Source organism: Protopterus annectens, chromosome 6.part0 (assembly GCF_019279795.1).
Source record: "Protopterus annectens isolate FY-2018-M chromosome 6.part0, PAN1.0, whole genome shotgun sequence".
In the NCBI taxonomy this organism is placed as follows: domain Eukaryota; kingdom Metazoa; phylum Chordata; order Ceratodontiformes; family Protopteridae; genus Protopterus; species Protopterus annectens.
In genome coordinates this window covers 1,595,203,602-1,595,220,675 of record NC_056737.1, presented here as the reverse complement: position 1 = coordinate 1,595,220,675, position 17,074 = coordinate 1,595,203,602, and the positions used below count along the sequence as shown (strand labels likewise).

General features: G+C 39.9%; 1 protein-coding gene across 1 annotated transcript in view; it reads left to right on the top strand.

Annotated features, from left to right (window-relative positions):
- Positions 1–3,567: 3,567 nt before the first annotated feature.
- Positions 3,568–17,074, top strand: part of LOC122804867 (UDP-glucuronosyltransferase 1A1-like) — an 879,031-nt gene continuing 865,524 nt past the window's right edge. Inside the window, exon 1 of the mRNA XM_044075045.1 lies at positions 3,568–4,445. Within this exon, the coding sequence (XP_043930980.1) occupies positions 3,612–4,445 (834 nt within the window). The 5' untranslated portion in view covers positions 3,568–3,611. The remainder of the gene's footprint in view (positions 4,446–17,074) is intronic.

Sequence of the window (17,074 nt, the reverse complement as noted above, 5' to 3'; positions counted from 1 at the left end):
AAAGAAGTGGTATATGTATATTATTTCCTTACTGCAGAGAAGCTTATATTTTTTCTGTGTCGTTCACATTTTAAAGAAGTGGTATTTATATGTTATTTTCCTTACTGCAGAGATGCTTGCAATTGGGCAGTAGATATTGTCATTGTTTCTTGTCCCCTGACAGTCAGAGAAGAGTTAAAAAGATTGTCAAAAGCTATATTCAGTCAATGTGTATGGATTTGCACTTAATCTGTTTTTAATTTCTTGTGCTATCAAAATACAATAAATTGAGCTGTGTTTGTCAGTACAAACTTGGTTGCAGGAGAAGCCAGGTGATAAATGGGAAGGAGTGGCTTTCTGTTGGGTCACTCACTGTAAGAGGACAGTGGGGTTTCTGCCTGCAATCTGACACGTGTTCTGTCGTAATTGGTTGACAGATTTCTGTTACAAATTCAGCATAGAAAGTGGGTCTGGAGTTAGATTTTACTTCATGCTATGATAATGATACATGTGATGTCAGTAGCTCTGCCCCAGTTAATGCATTCAAAAAAATATTCCGCCATGCAGGGCAGCATATGTAATTCATGCAAGGTGGTCTAATCTGATCTACTTCCTCTTCCCATTCCACTGATTGGACTAGTCATAGCCTAGAAAGTACTACTGGGGACAGTAACGTAAAACAGAGCAATGGGAGCAGATCTAAAATACCTGGAGAGTATGTACAGGTCGCTAGAAAAAAAGAAAAAAGACAAAAAAAGAACTGCTGTGCAAGACATTATAATCAGAACAGGCCAGATTCTAATCTAGGGCTTCCCCTGAACACAAACATGACAGTTAAGGTGGGTTTTATGAGTTTGTCTCAGTGTCTGTCTAATGTAACAAATGCTTCCAGGGAGGAAAGGAACATACACCACTAGAAGATTAGAGATGCTAGCAGTAAATGTTTGTAAAGATCTTTAGTTATGCTCCAGAAGTGTCTGGGGCCATACTGTCAAGTATCAGTGTCCGCAGAAGCAGTATTCATCTCCAGCCTTACCAATCTGTGATGAATGAGATCCTTTTTCCTCTACATTTGTAGGAAAACTATATTTGTTAGAATAGCCAATTGAAGTTTAGGTGACATAGAGAAACATCAAAACTTATTAAGCAGAAAGTTTTTTTTTTTGCCCTAGTTCATTGACTGTGTAATCTGAAGGTAGAAAAAAATTAATGAAATGATTGATTTGTTTTATTTATTTATTTTTTTTGCCTAAACCATGATTTGGCGGGTGCTGTAGAACCCACACCATTCATGGCACTTACAGTTGAAATTACATTACAGGTGTAGCTTTTGTAACACTGCCCTCCTCCTGATGTTAGTACCTGTGGGACAGAAGTGTAGCAGCAGTATTCAACATTAAAACACAAACTTCCTTCTTCAGAAGACACACTTCAATACAATTTCACTTTTTCTTTGAAATATCCAACTCAGTACTGACTGTCTAGTCTCTTATATTTGGCATAAATGCCAGATATTTTCTCTGATCAGTAGCTAGAGAGCATTGTACAAACTTCACAAAAAGAAAAACAAAAAAAAAACCTGGGATGCCAGTCCCCAAGAAATGCACACATAGCCATTAAACTGGTCAAACATGGACATGCTTTTACACTTGCTGCAACATTACTTCTATTGTTTTCACCAGATATAGAATGAACAGAGACACATTGGGTGGGAGGGGGTATGTATCCTGATGGGCTTGCTTCTAAATCCTGAAAGCCCAAAATCCTGAAACCCAAAATACTGAGACCAAAATCTTGAAAGTTCACAATACTGAAAACTCAAAATACTGAATCTCGTAATATTGAAAGCACACAGGATACCAACACTTACTATATTCCAGCACAAGTTCATACAGAAACATATTACTCTTCAACTATAATCAGGGGGACAACCCCCCCATGCATCCCCAACACCCCCTGCTACTTAAATATATCAACTCCGAGATCGCACTCCAGAGAACAAAATGGCAAACATACCATTACATGCTTCATGACTGCTTGTTGTAACCTTAGTCATGTTCCCTTCTAGTTTGCTATACTACAACATAACTCATCTTAGTGTAGTGAAGTGCAATCTCAGAGTTGATATATTTAAGCAATAGGGTGTGTGGGGAGTGCAGCCCCCCAAATAGGGGGTGCAGGGGGTCTTACCCCCCTGCTTACAGTTGGAGAAGAACAATAAGGTTTAACTTTTATTTGTTTCTGTATGTAGTTGTACTGGAATATAGTAAGTGTTGGTATCCTGTGTTTTCAATATTATGAGAGTCAGTATTTTGAGTTTTCAGTATTTTGACTGTATCCCAGAAATAGATTTCAAGAAGTGCACATTAACACAAAGGATAATGATTGCATCTCTGATCATAATCAGCTTAATGTTTGAGACATGGATATCAAAAAATTAACCTTCAAAGCAGTGTGAACTAAAGCTTAAGAGGTGAATCTTGACATATATAAAGAGAACACATAATTAGTTAAAATCTTAGAGACATATCTCTTTGTAGTACATAGAGCTTTATCTACTCTGTGTACTAGTAGTTGCAGAAAAAAGTAAAAGTAATGTCTTTCGGCTTTTCCCGGTTAGGGGTACCCACAGAGGAACTCCGGTCCGCTAATGATTGGCAGTGGATTTTTACAGTGCCGAGGTGCCAACCAATGCCCAACCTTCAAGAAAGGCACACCCATTCATGCATGCACCTACTTGCATGTCTTTAACGTCACTTGACTGCGGGGAGGACATGCAGACTCCACACAGAAGGTGCTCCAGCTGAGAATTGAACGGGAGAACCTCTTGCTGTGAGGTGACAATGCTAACCACTGTATAGAACTAAAAAGTGTTTTTCAAATTTGAGAACCATAAAACACTTAGCTCAGTGGCACAGGCAGAAGCTTGTGGTCTGTTGGATGAATGAATAGCTTTCAGTGCAAGACGCATGCAGACATTATGTTAATTGGTTTAAGCATACCCAACCAGCACAAATCTTGGTTATCAGTTATAGTGATCACATCCAAATCTACACAAATATAGCTGGAAAGTTTAATCTGAACTAGCTCTGCAAAACAATGTTAGTCTGTACAGTGATTGTATTTAAATCCTGCAGTACACACATTCCTTACAAGTGTGAAGATAATATTCAAACATATATACTTGAACAATTTTGAAGTATACTTGAACAATTTTGAAGTATTTTAAGATTCTGCACCTGGACAAGAAATAAAATACATTCAGAAATATAAATAGTAACACAAGACTGCTATGTAAATGTGTAATTAGTTCAAGAAAAAGCTCTTTGTTACCAAAAAAAAAAAAATCAGAGTAATTTGAAGCAACTATCTTTTTCCAGACAAATGTTTTCACTTTAAAGCAGACTAGGGGATATGGGCTAGAAGGGACTAAACACAAAACTACTCGTATTTATGTACTTTAGAATTGTTTGCTTTATTCAGGCTCTCTTCTGAACTGAGCTTACATACTCATGGCCCAGTAAATTTAGACATGTGTTTTTAATCAGATTAAGTACACACAGTTCCCAGAAGTATGTGGCTAGGCAGGCAGGAAACGTAGTTATTGCAGTTCCAGGGATAGTAGCATTAAAATGTATTTATTTGTGCTTTACTTTTTACTTTTCACAGGTTCCACTAAGTGTGAACACTTGTTAGTGGTGCCTTTTGATGGAAGCCACTGGATTAGTACAAGACCGCTGATAGAGAGGCTTGGACAGAAGGGGCACAATATAACAGTCCTCATGCCAGAAGCAAATCTTCGTATGGAAGAATCTCAGCACTATACAAGCAGGTTGTTTCCAGTACCTTTCAGTAAAATGGATTTAGATATGATACAGAAGTCGCTCAGCTCCAGTATTTTCAGCCAGCAACCATTAACTGAGAAGATTATGCAGAAGCTAGAAAGGTTTTGGAATATCAGCAGAATCATGTTGTCTACATGTGAAAGCCTTCTGTTTAATAGGAGCTTAATCCAGTACCTGAAGAGGGAGGGGTTTCATGCTGTACTAGTGGACCCCCTTCAGCCCTGTGGAGCTATAGTTGCTGAATACTTATCTGTCCCAGCAGTAAATGTACTCTATGGCATTCCATGTGGTTTAGATGTTTGGGCCACACAGTGCCCAAATCCTCCCTCTTATGTTCCAAGCCTCATGACCACCTACTCAGACTACATGACATTTAGCCAGCGATTGAAGAACTTACTTGTTAGAACTGTTGAAGTCATTTTTTGCAATGTGTTATACTCACCATACAGCAAACTGGCCACAGAGTTTCTTGGACAGGATGTGACCATATTAGAGGTTCTGAGTCATGCATCTGTCTGGTTAATGAAGTTTGATTTTTTACTCCAGTTTCCAAGACCTCTGATGCCAAATATGATATTAATCGGTGGCATCAACTGCAACCAGCCAAAAACAATATCCCAGGTAAGATGCATTGTTTTTTTTTTTTTTGGTACTTCCAAGACAAAGTTCATCCCTGTCCATATTCAAGTGCAACTTGGATCTATGGATGGGCCAGGACTGCCCCCTGTACTACTAATGTACAGAGGCAGAACCTAAATGCTTTATCCCATGCATGAGTCCCCTTAAATTATCTATGGTCCCCTCACGACTTCATCAGAACAAAATGTTGATCCCTGTATTCTGCCTCATTTAAATACTAGATGAATGTCACATGAGAAAGAATCAATTAGTCAATGTTATCTTAAAGGCATAGTGCCTTCCACATAAAAAACAACAACTAGTGAGCTAATAAGTATAGTGAATAAAATGTTATAGGTAAATAAATGTATAAGAAATATATAAAATGTGTAAAAATGAATTAAAATACAACCCAGGCTCCCTTAGTTTAAAAAAATACTGTCTTAGTACTATCAACTAATCAGTTTACCAAAAACCCACAATAATTGTTACTGTAAACACACATAATGTTACTACTAATGAAAGCAATGATTGTTGTATGGATTTTAAGTGAAAAAATGGTTTAGAAAATAACACATATATTAATATTGAGTGTAAAAAATATACACTATTTTATATCATCTGCACATTATCGTTAATATTAGAATTCTTTATATTTTTTACACTCAATATTAATATATCTGTTATTTTCTAAACAATTGTTTCACTCGAAAATAATGATTGCTGTGTAGATTTTAACAGTAGTAACATTAAGTATGTTTACAATTATTGTGGGGATTTTGGTATATTTTTTTTAAACTGTGGTAACTTAGGGTTGTATTTAAATGAGGCAGAACACAGGGATCATCATTTTGTTCTGATGAAGTCTTGAGGACATTTGGGACGAAAGCACATGATAAAGGAGTGTGACACCTGCATGTACTAAACTTTATTTTTGTACACAATAAAGGATTTACTTCATGTTAAACTCAGATCTATTTTTTAATTGGAGAAGCCTCACACAATTGCCCAGGGGTGCAGTTTGCTGTTTCTAGCTCTGGTTTTGTGCCCCAGGACCTTTTTTCATTTGTCCTCTGGATAACTACACTGGTAGGTATCCAATATTCTAGCTTGTCTTTCTGAAAAGTAAATCCCAGCAGCATAGCTGACACTTTGTCTTAGAGCTTAAAATGCACCTCATTCAGTCATTATGGACATCCCATTTCCACTATATGCATACAAGGACATTAACTGTTAAATGCCCAATTCTCCACTGTTCCAAACTTTAGAAAAGAAAACCTTTTTGTATCTTTACTTAACTACAATCATAGCATTAAAAAGGATTAGCTTAGGAGTTCAAACCTCAATGCACGGTGACAGTCCTACCCATGGAAGAATTGCTAGCAGCATCTTGTCATTTCGATAGTTGTAGCAACATTCCCCTAACTATCCTTGTTTATGCGGATACTGCTTGTACTCGGGTATGATCTTCAGCTAGGCCGTGAAATAAATGAAAAAAATGACTAGTATTCTCCTAAACCTATTTAGAACTGCCTCAAATAAAGTACTAAAATACCCATGTATAATCTGTAGTGTTTCTTTACTGAAATTCAGAATGCTGGTATTGCATTTGTAGTCATAACTGAAGAGTTGTAGTAAGCAGTGTGTGTGACATAAACTGTAAAGGCTGCTTGCTACATATGTAGCAAGCAGTTTGCAACAGATTAAAAGGAGAGAAGCACTTTCTTTTTTTCTCCTCAGTTCCAAAACGAGGAGCTTTTTGGCTTCACAACTTAAAGTTGATGGGGGATCTAGGTGCAAAATAGCTAGCTACACCTCCAAGCATATTTATAAAGTTATTTTTAGTAAAAGTTTTAAAGTCAGTATTTTTATGGCTGTATCTATTTTATATACATAACAACACACTCCAAAGTGGTTGGTTTTGGGGAACACTAGTCCATTCAGTGGTTATTTGGTGTCCTGTCATTTTATTAACCCTCTGAATGATCTATCTCCAGTACTGCCCACCACATTGGTTATAACTTAGTTTTGTCCAGAAAAGAGGCAAATGTAGCTGTATATCTTTTTAAATGTCAGCAAAAAAACTTGTTTTTAAAAAAAGAGTGCTATTATTGTGTGCTATAAATATATAAGCAGTCATCTCTTTGCAGATCTCAACCACATAAAACCACTCAGTGTAGTAGCCATTGTATTAATCATTATTGCTGTATGATTCATCCAATGAGCACCAAAAATATTAAAACATGATGGTGGAGGAATAAAGAAAACATTATTACCACATGTGCATGCATGTACTGGATGATAATAACCCCCAAATTACGAACAATATGCAAAGAATAAAGCATATATGCTTTACCTACAGGAATATACAAGTCTAGCATACCATGGAATAACATTTACAACAGCATCATAACTACAGTATTGAACATCTAAAAACAGGATATGCAAGGCACAAATGTATAGAGCCAGAGTATAAGTAATGTTTACAACAGTGTGCTCTAATCAAGTATTTCCCAAAGCTTCTAAATGGCTTCATAGAAGTATGGATAAAAACAATCATAAATGCACACATATTAGATCACAACATGTGTAGATCATATGTAGCTTATGAAATGTGTCACATATAGGAGAGTGGCAGTGGTATGTGGCTGTAGGGATGGCACAGGAAATGTGTGGCAAAAGTCATGATAATAGAGCACATAAGACTTTACACTATTATGCACACCCAAGGTGTACTGGTACCACACAGGTACCGCAACACAAAGCTGTAGATGACACATAGGTAGTCCAAAGCTTACAGTCACTTCATAAGATTCCTGAACTTGAATTGCACTTGCTCAAGAATATTGATTTTAATTAACATTTACTTATTCTTCTTTTTATTGCTTCTTTTTACATCTACATCTGAAGATAAAGTCTGATATCTGCACCCTATGTTCTTGTGTGCATTCCACCAGACACAACAATAACAGCTGGGATGCTGAGACTAGAGCCTGTCCCTCTTCACCTGCTTTCCTGTGTAGATCACACAGTTGCAGCACTGCATTCCCCCAATGTACTGAAGACACTGCACAGGGAATCTAAGGCTTTTCTCAGCAGGTTCTCCTTTGTTTCCATCTGGTTGTTAGGCTCATTCAAAACATGCACAGTAGTAGCAGACATACTGCTAGACAAGGCAAACAGCACTAGATGTGACACTCACCTGGAGACACCTGTATAGTAACTGAAGGCCTGTCTTGCAGATATCACTTGCCTCAAGCTGTGATGCTGCATCATGTTAATCACCTAATACACCTTTAGAATATGAGGATGATGTAAGTGCATGGGCAGCTTTCAAGACACAAAGAAACAGTGCCATATGCATTCTAGCCATCTACATCTGTTATCCTGGTATGTATTTACCAACCTTGCTTATGGCACAGTCATATTTGATGCTTGTTCTTCAGAGTAGTGTCAGATTTGTGGGCATTCTCATCAACAAAGCATGAAGAATAATGAAACATAAGCACATTAGTGCAAAAATACCACTTTTAGGATGAAAAGTATTCAAATACAATGAACTACAGAACATGTGTACCTAATGTCACAGCTGTGCGCAGTGAACCACACATCAACCACCAGCACGTGCAATAACTACACAGACAATATGGTTTCATGAGCAGAACACAGTCAGAAAGAACCAGACAACTTATCATCTTCTTATATCAATGCAGTACATTATATCAGCACAGTAAAACTTGCAAAGTGGAATATATATATATATATATATATATATATATATATATATATATATATATATATATATATGGGTCTACTTTAGTTGACCGAAATGCCAGTTCGCCGATATGCAAAACACAGAGACCAAACAACCGAAAACACACAATACCAACAACTCACAAAACCGAACACCATTACACCGACACACAAAACGTAAACTACACATTACACACAATTACATATCCACTAACCTTAACCCAAACCCTAACCCTAAGGTCCGACACTACCGCACACTTACCCTACCCGCACCCTAACCCTAACTCACTTAACCCACCCCTAAACCTAAAGTCCATCACTATCGCACATTTACCCTACCTGCACCCTAACCCTAACTCACTTAACCCACCCTAAAACATAAAGCCCGTCACTATCGCACACTCACCCTACCCGCACCCTAACCCTAAATCACTTAACCCACCCCTAAACTACACTCCTTCACTATCACACACTTACCTTACCCGAACCCTAAGTCCGACACTACCGCACACTCACCTTTCCCGCACCCTAACCCTAAATCCCTCACTATCGCACACTTACCTGTCCGCTCCCTAACCCTAAATTCCTCAGTATCGCACACTTACCGAGTCGCGCTCACACGTTCTCCATGTCGGTCTTTCGGCTGTCGGGATTTCACCTTGTCGATCACCTTTGGTTTCGGTCGTTTGGTCTCGGTCTTCTGCGTGTCGGCGAAGTGGCGTCTCGGTCAACTCAAGTAGACCCATATATATATATATATATATATATATATATATATATATATGTGTGTGTGTGTGTGTGTGTGTGTGTGTGTGTGTGTATAAAATTGTCAGCTTTGTACTGCAGACTGCACCATAACATATTTAAGGCCAAATCAGAATCATCCACAAAAAATAAACAGCCTAGTACAAAATGCCAAGCCCATAAGAAAAAGTTTTACAAATTAGTTTGACACAGCTGGTATGACATTAGAACAGTTGATGGTTGCTAATGCACTGCACATCCCTTACAGCAAGTATTGTCACCAACAATTGCACAACTTAGCATACAATATCACCCACCACAAACATACACAGTGCAGAAAATCCTGCATAATAAACTCACCCAACAAAGTATACCCACAAAGCATACCCAAAGTGCACACACATACATACACACACACACACACACACACACACACACACACACACACACACACACACACACACACACCCCTAATGATCCCCATGTCGAACATACAAAGGTTGCCCCCAACAAAGAAGAACAATCCAACACAATAGTAGTAATGGAAGCAAATGCTTTCCAGTTCATTAAACTATACAGATGATCCCAACAACATATGAAACACAAACATTTTGTGAAAAATTATTCTGATATATAAGATGTTCCCCAGTGTTCCACACCCTTCATCACACATTGCCGAAAAAATAAAGTGGGAGACAATATGTGCCATGTGTGTACACACAGAGTTATGGACTAGCATCAAATTCTGTACATTAAACAACTGACAACTGTAATATACATAGAAGTATTAGCACATTTAGAAATACTGAAAAGTACATTTCTTATATATCATTTCAGCTACTTAACTCTGCCTGAAATAAAGTTTCTAGGTATAACCTATCCTAACCATTTTAAGTTTTATATACCACTCATACAGTAAGTTAGTACAGCCAGAGATTTTACAGTAAGATTGTTGGCTAGGACTGTGATAGTGAGAGTCGGAACTTTGAATGTTGGCAGTATGACTGGTATAGGGAGAGAGCTAGCTGATATGATGGACCGAAGGAAGGTTGGTATATTGTGTGTGCAAGAGACCAGATGGAAGGGGAGTAAGGCTAGGTGTATTGGAGGTGGTTTCAAATTGTTTTATCATGGTGTGGATGTGAGGAGAAATGGCATAGGCATTATCCTGAAGGAACAATATGCTAAGAGTGTTTTGGAGGTGAAAAGAGTGTCGGATAGAGTGATGTTTATGAACCTGGAAATTGATGGTGTAATGATGACTGTTGTTAGTGCATATGCTCCACAAGTTGGGTGTGCGATGGATGAGAAAGAAAAATTTTGGAGTGAGTTGGATGAAGTGGTGATGACTGTACCCAAGGGTGACAGACTGGTGATTGGAGCAGATTTCAATGGGCATGTTGGTGAAGGGAAAAGAGGGGATGAGGAAGTGGTGGGTAGGTATGGTGTTAAGCAAAGGAATGCAGAAGGTCAAATGGTAGTGGATTTTGCGAAAAGGATGGACATGGCTGTGATGAATACGTATTTTAACAAGAGGGAGGAGCATAAGGTGACATACAAGAGTGGAGGAAGATGCTCACAGGTGGATTATATCTTATGTAGAAGGGCCAGTCTGAAGGAGATTGGAGACTGTAAAGTGGTGGCAAGGGAAAGTGTAGTTAGGCAGCATAGGATGGTGGTTTGTAGAATGACACTGGTGATCAAGAAGAGGAGGATGAGTGTGAGGGCAGCAACCAAGGATCAAATGGTGGAAATTGAAAAAGGGTAATTGTGAGTGATGTTCAGGGAAGAGTTAAGACAGGCACTGCGTGGCAGTGATGAGTTACCGAATAGCTGGGTAACTACAGCAGAGCTAGTAGGAGAGATGGCTAGAAAGGTGCTTGGTGTGACATCTGGAAAGAGGAAGGAGGACAAGGAGAACTGGTGGTGGAATGAAGAAGTACAGGAGAGTATACAGAGAAAGAGGTTGGTGAAGAAGAAGTGGGATTGTCAAAGAAATGAAGAAAGTAGATGAGTATAAGGAGATGAGGTGCATGGCAAAGAGAGAGGTGGCGAAGGCTAAGGATAAGGCGTATGAAGAGTTGTATAAAAGGTTGGACACTAAGGTGGGAGAAAAGGACCTGTACCGATTGGCTAGACAGAGGGACCAAGGGTGATAAAAGATAATGACAGAAATGTATTCACAAGCAAGGAGAGTGTGTTGAGCAGATGGAAAGAGTACTTTGAGAGGCTGATGAATGAAGAGAATGAGAGGGAGAGAAGGTTGGATGATGTGCAGATAGTGAATCATGAAGTGCAGTGGATTAGCAAGGAGGAAGTAAGGATAGCTATGAAGAGGATGAAGAATGGAAAGGCTGTTGGTCCAGATGACATACCTGTGGAAGCATGGAGGTGTTTAGGTGAAATGGCAGTGGAGTTTTTAACTAGATTGTTTAATGAAATCTTGGAAAGTGAGAGGATGCCTGAGGAATGGAGAAAAGTGTTTTGGTACTGATTTTTAAGAATAAGGGTGATGTGCAGAGCTGTAGTAACTACAGAGGGATTAAACTGATCAGTCACAGCATGAAGTCATGGGAAAGAGTAGTGGAAGCTAGGTTAAGAAGGGAAGTGATGATTAGTGATCAGCAGTATGGTTTCATGCCAGGAAAGAGCACTACAAATGCGATGTTTGCTCTGAGAGTGTTGATGGAGAAGTACAGAGAAGGTCAGAAGGAGTTGCATTGTGTCTTTGTTGATTTAGAGAAAGCATATGACAGGGTGCCTAGAGAGGAGTTGTGGTATTGTATGAGGAAGTCATGTTGTATGTCAGAGAAGTATGTAAGAGTAGTACAGGATATGTATGAGGGCAGTGTGACAGCGGTGAGGTCTGTGGTGAGAATGATGGATGCGTTTAAGGTGGAGGTGGGATTACATCAAGGATCAGCTCTGAGCCCTTTCTTATTTGCAATGGTGATGGACAGGTTGACAGACGAGATCAGACAGGAGTCCCCGTGGACTATGATGTTTGCAGATGACATTGTGATCTGTAGTGAGAGTAGTGAGAGTAGGGAACAGGTGGAGGAGACCCTGGAGAGGTGGAGATATACTTTAGAGAGAAAAGGAATGTTGGTCAGCAGGACTAAGACAGAATATATGTGTGTGAATGAGAGGGAGGATAGAGGAATGGTGAGGATGCGGGGATTAGAGGTGGCGAAGGTGGATGAGTTTAAGTACTTGGGATCAACAGTTCAGAGTAATGGTGTGTGTGGAAGAGAGGTGAAGAAGAGAGTACAGGCAGGATGGAGTGGGTGGAGAAGAGTGTAAGGAGTGATTTGTGACAGATGAGTACCAGTAAGAGTGAAAGGGAAGGTCTACAAGAGGGTAGTGAGACCAGCTATGTTATATGGGTTGGAGACAGTGGCATTGACAAAAAGGCAGGAGTCAGAGCTTGACGTAGCAGAGCTGAAGATGTTAAGATTTGCACTCAGTGTGACGAGGATGGACAGGATTAGGAATAAGTATATTAGAGGCTCAGCCCAGGTTGGAAGGTTTGGAGACAAAGACAGAGAGGCAAGATTACATTGGTTTGGACATGTGCTGAGGAGGGATGCAGAGTATATTGGGAAAAAGATGCTAAGGGTGAAGCTGCCAGGTAACAGGAAAAGAGGGAGGCCTAAGATAAGGTTTATGGATGTGGTGAGAGAGGACATGCAGGTGGTTGGTGTGACAGAGCAAGATGCAGAGGACAGGAAGAAATGGAAACAGTTCATCTGCTGTGGCGACCCCCAATGGGAGCAGCCGAAAGAAGAAGAAGATTGTACATGTACTAAAGTAGCAAAGCTGTTGTGAGATATTCCTAAAGTACAAACTGCATAAGTTGTTTTCAAACCATCGACAGATAAATATGCAAATATCTACTTTTAAGCAGTTTACCAATATCTACTTTTATGCAGTTTACCAAGATATAGAACAATTACAGGATGTAGTAGCCAGGAGTGACTAGTTCGTGCAACGTTGACAAGACTACAAAACATAAATCAATGTTAATTTAAATTATACTATTCAGCTGGCTCTGGGGGTTCTTCTGTGGTGCATACCCTAAATTATTCAGGGTACTGGGAAAAGAGCTGATGTAGGCGATTTTGCCTTTGTCTGCACTTTACCCCATGTCACACATTGGCCATCATAGCTGTGACATCCCAGTCAGCATTCTTCCAAATATCACAGCACCCGAAGAAAAAGAAGAGTTTGGGGTATGACATGGTTCAAGCAAGGCAGATACTATGAAACACCCTGCTCCCCTTCCACCTTGATGCCTACAATTCTGCCCTGTAGGAAGGAGTATTTTAATTACAGGGCATGTAGAGGCATGTTATCACTTAAATGTTCATAGTTTCTTAATAGCTATTGACTAATGTGTAACAGGCCGTTTGAGTGAAATATTTCTTTGTCGCAATATGTAATCCGTGGACACTGGCAACTCACAAATGTGATGAGAATAAGTAATGGTTAAGCATACTGCTTCTAAGAATGAAAACCCACATCCTTTCATAACACCCAGACATTGATGTAACAAAATTTAAGCATTTCTTTCATTCTTTACAATTAGTTCCTTATACATTGCTTTGGTGAAGGAATCAAGATTTCATTTTGCGGTGTTGGTAGCAAAGAATTAGAAGTGTAGGCAAGCTGAAATTCTATTTTCCGTGGCTCAGTTTTCTTGCTTTTGTTAACTCCTTTGCACTAGAAATGGTAACAAAAAGAGAAAACTAAGATATGGATTGTATTGTAGAGCTGTACCTACCTTTATGTAACCTCTTGTACTAGTGTCATATGAAGTATTCGAGTAACAGGAGAGTGAATGTCTAAATGAAGAGTGATTTAATAAAAAATGAATTGTGAGGGAGTATGTCATCATTCGCAGTGTAATGTGTTCTAACTGTTCAGAGCTAGACACCGCTGTTTCCTGGTTAAACTCCAAAAGCCAAAAAATAAAAAAGAAGAGAGAGAGAGAGAGAAAGAAGATGAAAATATGGTTTAAAACTGAAAGCAGCTTAATTGTTCATTTCCAGTGTTTACTGTGGAAAATGACTAAACACAATTAAGAGTGAAAGAATTCAGAAATAGTTACCTCTTTCTACATACTGAATGGCTAAAAGAACAAAAAAGAGTCAGTCTATTGTTTTACCATCTCATCTCGGTACTGATTTGTATCTAATGAAGATAGTATGTTTCATTTAAAGTGAGGATCATACCTCTCAAACTGGACAAAGCATAAAATAATGGAGTGACAAAGCCTAAAAACCGGGACGAATTTGAAATATTGCCCTTATAAACTTAGAAAGTTTCTAGAGTAATAGGATTTATGTTAGTAATCATTTTCTGAAGGATGTGAAGTTTGAAACTCAAATGTATGTCATTGTTTAATGACTTCAATTCTCAGTAATTTGCCAGAAAAAAATACAAATTTTATGAGGAACAGACCAAAAATATGAGGCAAAAATCTGGGCAGTTGAAAGGTGTGGTTGGGCTATACTCTTTAATCGCTTGCATGAGAATTAAACTGATATTAAAATACAGACATACATGGTCGTGCACACACACACACACACACACACACACACACACACACACACACACACACACACACACACGCACGCACGCACATGCACACACACACACACACACACTTGTCAATAAATAATAGTTAATCCAGCCATAGGTTTGTCCTTAAAAGTCTCACTGCTACCAGCTTGATATGCTGAGTAGCCCAGGACTCAGGTGTTTACTTCTGCCAGGCCAGTTTAATACAACTAATTTCAGTTACGGTAACCTTGTTTAAACACAGTCATTATAGGTTCATAGGTTCATAGGTTCATACTAGGCTATCTGCTCTGGGGCAATTATAAGCCTAGCCCGATTCTGTATGGCTTACGCCACCCCTTGATTTGAGTATACTGTGCCCTTTTTAAGGTTTAGTTTACTGTGCCTTTGTCTAATAGTGACACGGGAGTAATCCCTGGGACAAACCTACGATCCCCCATCCACTTATCGAGATTCTTCTTGAAGAGATTCAGTGAGGTGCTCTGCCTCACATGAACTGGAATTCTATTCCAGAGCGAAGGGAGCCTCTGGGTTATGAACCTGTCCTTCCAGCAAGTTCTATTTATTTCTGTGCTGAGGTTCAAGTCCCTCGAGTGTGTGGCTCTAAGGGATTTAGATTTACTGAAGTGGAGCATGTCCATTAATTCTGGATTTGACATAGCTTTGTATGTCAGGCATAGATCGCCTCGAAGAAGGCGGTATGCAACTGAGTAGAGCTGGAGTTTTTTTAACCGAGCAGCATATGGCATCTGTTTGAGACCCTTGATCCTCTTGGTGAGATACTTTTGGGGTCTTTCTAATTGTTGCAGGTGTCAGGTAAGGTACATCCCAAAAGGGGCATTGTATTCTATGATGGGCCTGATGAGGGATGAATAAAGGGGCATGATTACCTCTCTTGATCTAGATGTGAAACCCTTCGTGATGAGGTGGGCTATGTAGAAGGTCTTTCTAACCACTTTGGCAATGTGGTTTTCAAAGGAGAGATTGCTATCAACTTGGGTCCCCAGGTCCCTAATAACTTTCTCTGTACTTAATGGGTTTCGCCTATGTGGTAATTTGTGGGCACATTGTTTTGCCAAAGGGTATGACTATACATTTTTGGCATTTAGCTTTAAACCATGGCGCTGGCACCAGTTATCTGTCTCTGTGAGACCTTTTGAAGGATGTTTGTGTCAGCTGGAGAGTTGATTATGGCGCCCAGTTTGCAGTCGTCTCGAACTTGGTGAGCCATAGTCCTCCCACGCTTGCCTGTACCTCGGAAAAGTATATACCGAACAAGAGTGGTCCCAGGACAGAACCCTGTGGGATGCCACTTGTGACCGGTTTTGAGTCTGACATGGCTCCAGCAACTCTCACTCTGTGGGTTCTGTCTTTGAGCCAGTTTGCGACCCATCTTGTGACATAGGGGTTTATATTTAAGCTGGATAGCTTATCTATGATGCCCGACTGGGGTATTGTGTCAAATGCCTTTGCAAGATCCAGATAGGCTGTGTGGACTACCTTCCCTTCATCTATGGCTTTAGTGACTGTTTCAAAGAAGTCAACCAGGTTCAAAAGGCAGGATCTGCCCTTGACAAAGCCGAACTGGGTGGGATCTAGTGTCTGTAGGTCCCCAATGTCTTTGTTTATGAGCTTCATGATGATCCTCTCCATAGCCTTGCAGACTAAGCTAGTCAGGCTTATGGGGCGATAGTTTCCAGGGTCCATAGAGGCTCCACCTTTGTGGAGTGGGACCACTGTTGCTGTACGCCATTCTGTGGGCAGATATCCTGTAGTGAGGCTGAGATTGTATAGCTGTTTTATTTGAGGGATTAGTTCCTCTTGTAGTTCATGTAGGACGCAACCTAGGACGCCATTTGGTCCCATGGAAGCAGTGTTTTTTGCTTTGGAGAGGGCAGCCTTCACCTGAACATCTGAGATGTTTGGGAGGCAGCCCTCTGCCGGGATAGATACTTGCTCTTTTGGGGGGGAGGGGGTGGAGAAGTCTGCACTGAACCTGTCTGCCAGGATACTGGCGATGTCTGTGGGTTCAGTGTATTTTTTGTCGTTTAGAATCAACTCAGAACAAGTCTGGGAGTTGCATCCCAGGTTTCTAACATAACTGAAAAAAGCCTTATGATTGTCTTTGGTGTCCTGTGCAATTTTTCTCTCGAAGCTGGCCTTGGAGGATTTTATGAGGGATTGTAATTTTTTGCTAGTACTGATCAGAGGTGCCTTCCCTATTAGGGATTTTGCTCTATCATGTAGTAGCTTCCTCCTTCTGTTGTACAGTTTATTTATGGCAGGGTCCACCAGACTGGACGCCTGCCTTTGGATGATTGGGTCTTGGTTTTGTTTGGGATAGCATGATCCATGCATTCCTGGAGATGTCCGTAGAATGCATTTATATAGGATTCTGCAGTTTGGGCTGTAGTTTCCACTGGCCCTGGGGCCTTGAAGGATTCCACTTCGGTTTTGAGAAGTGAGAAGTTCGCTTTTGAGAAGTTTTTCACTGTGGTTTTCTGGGCTGGGGGTGGGGTCGGGATGTGGACATCCAGTGAAATTAATTTATG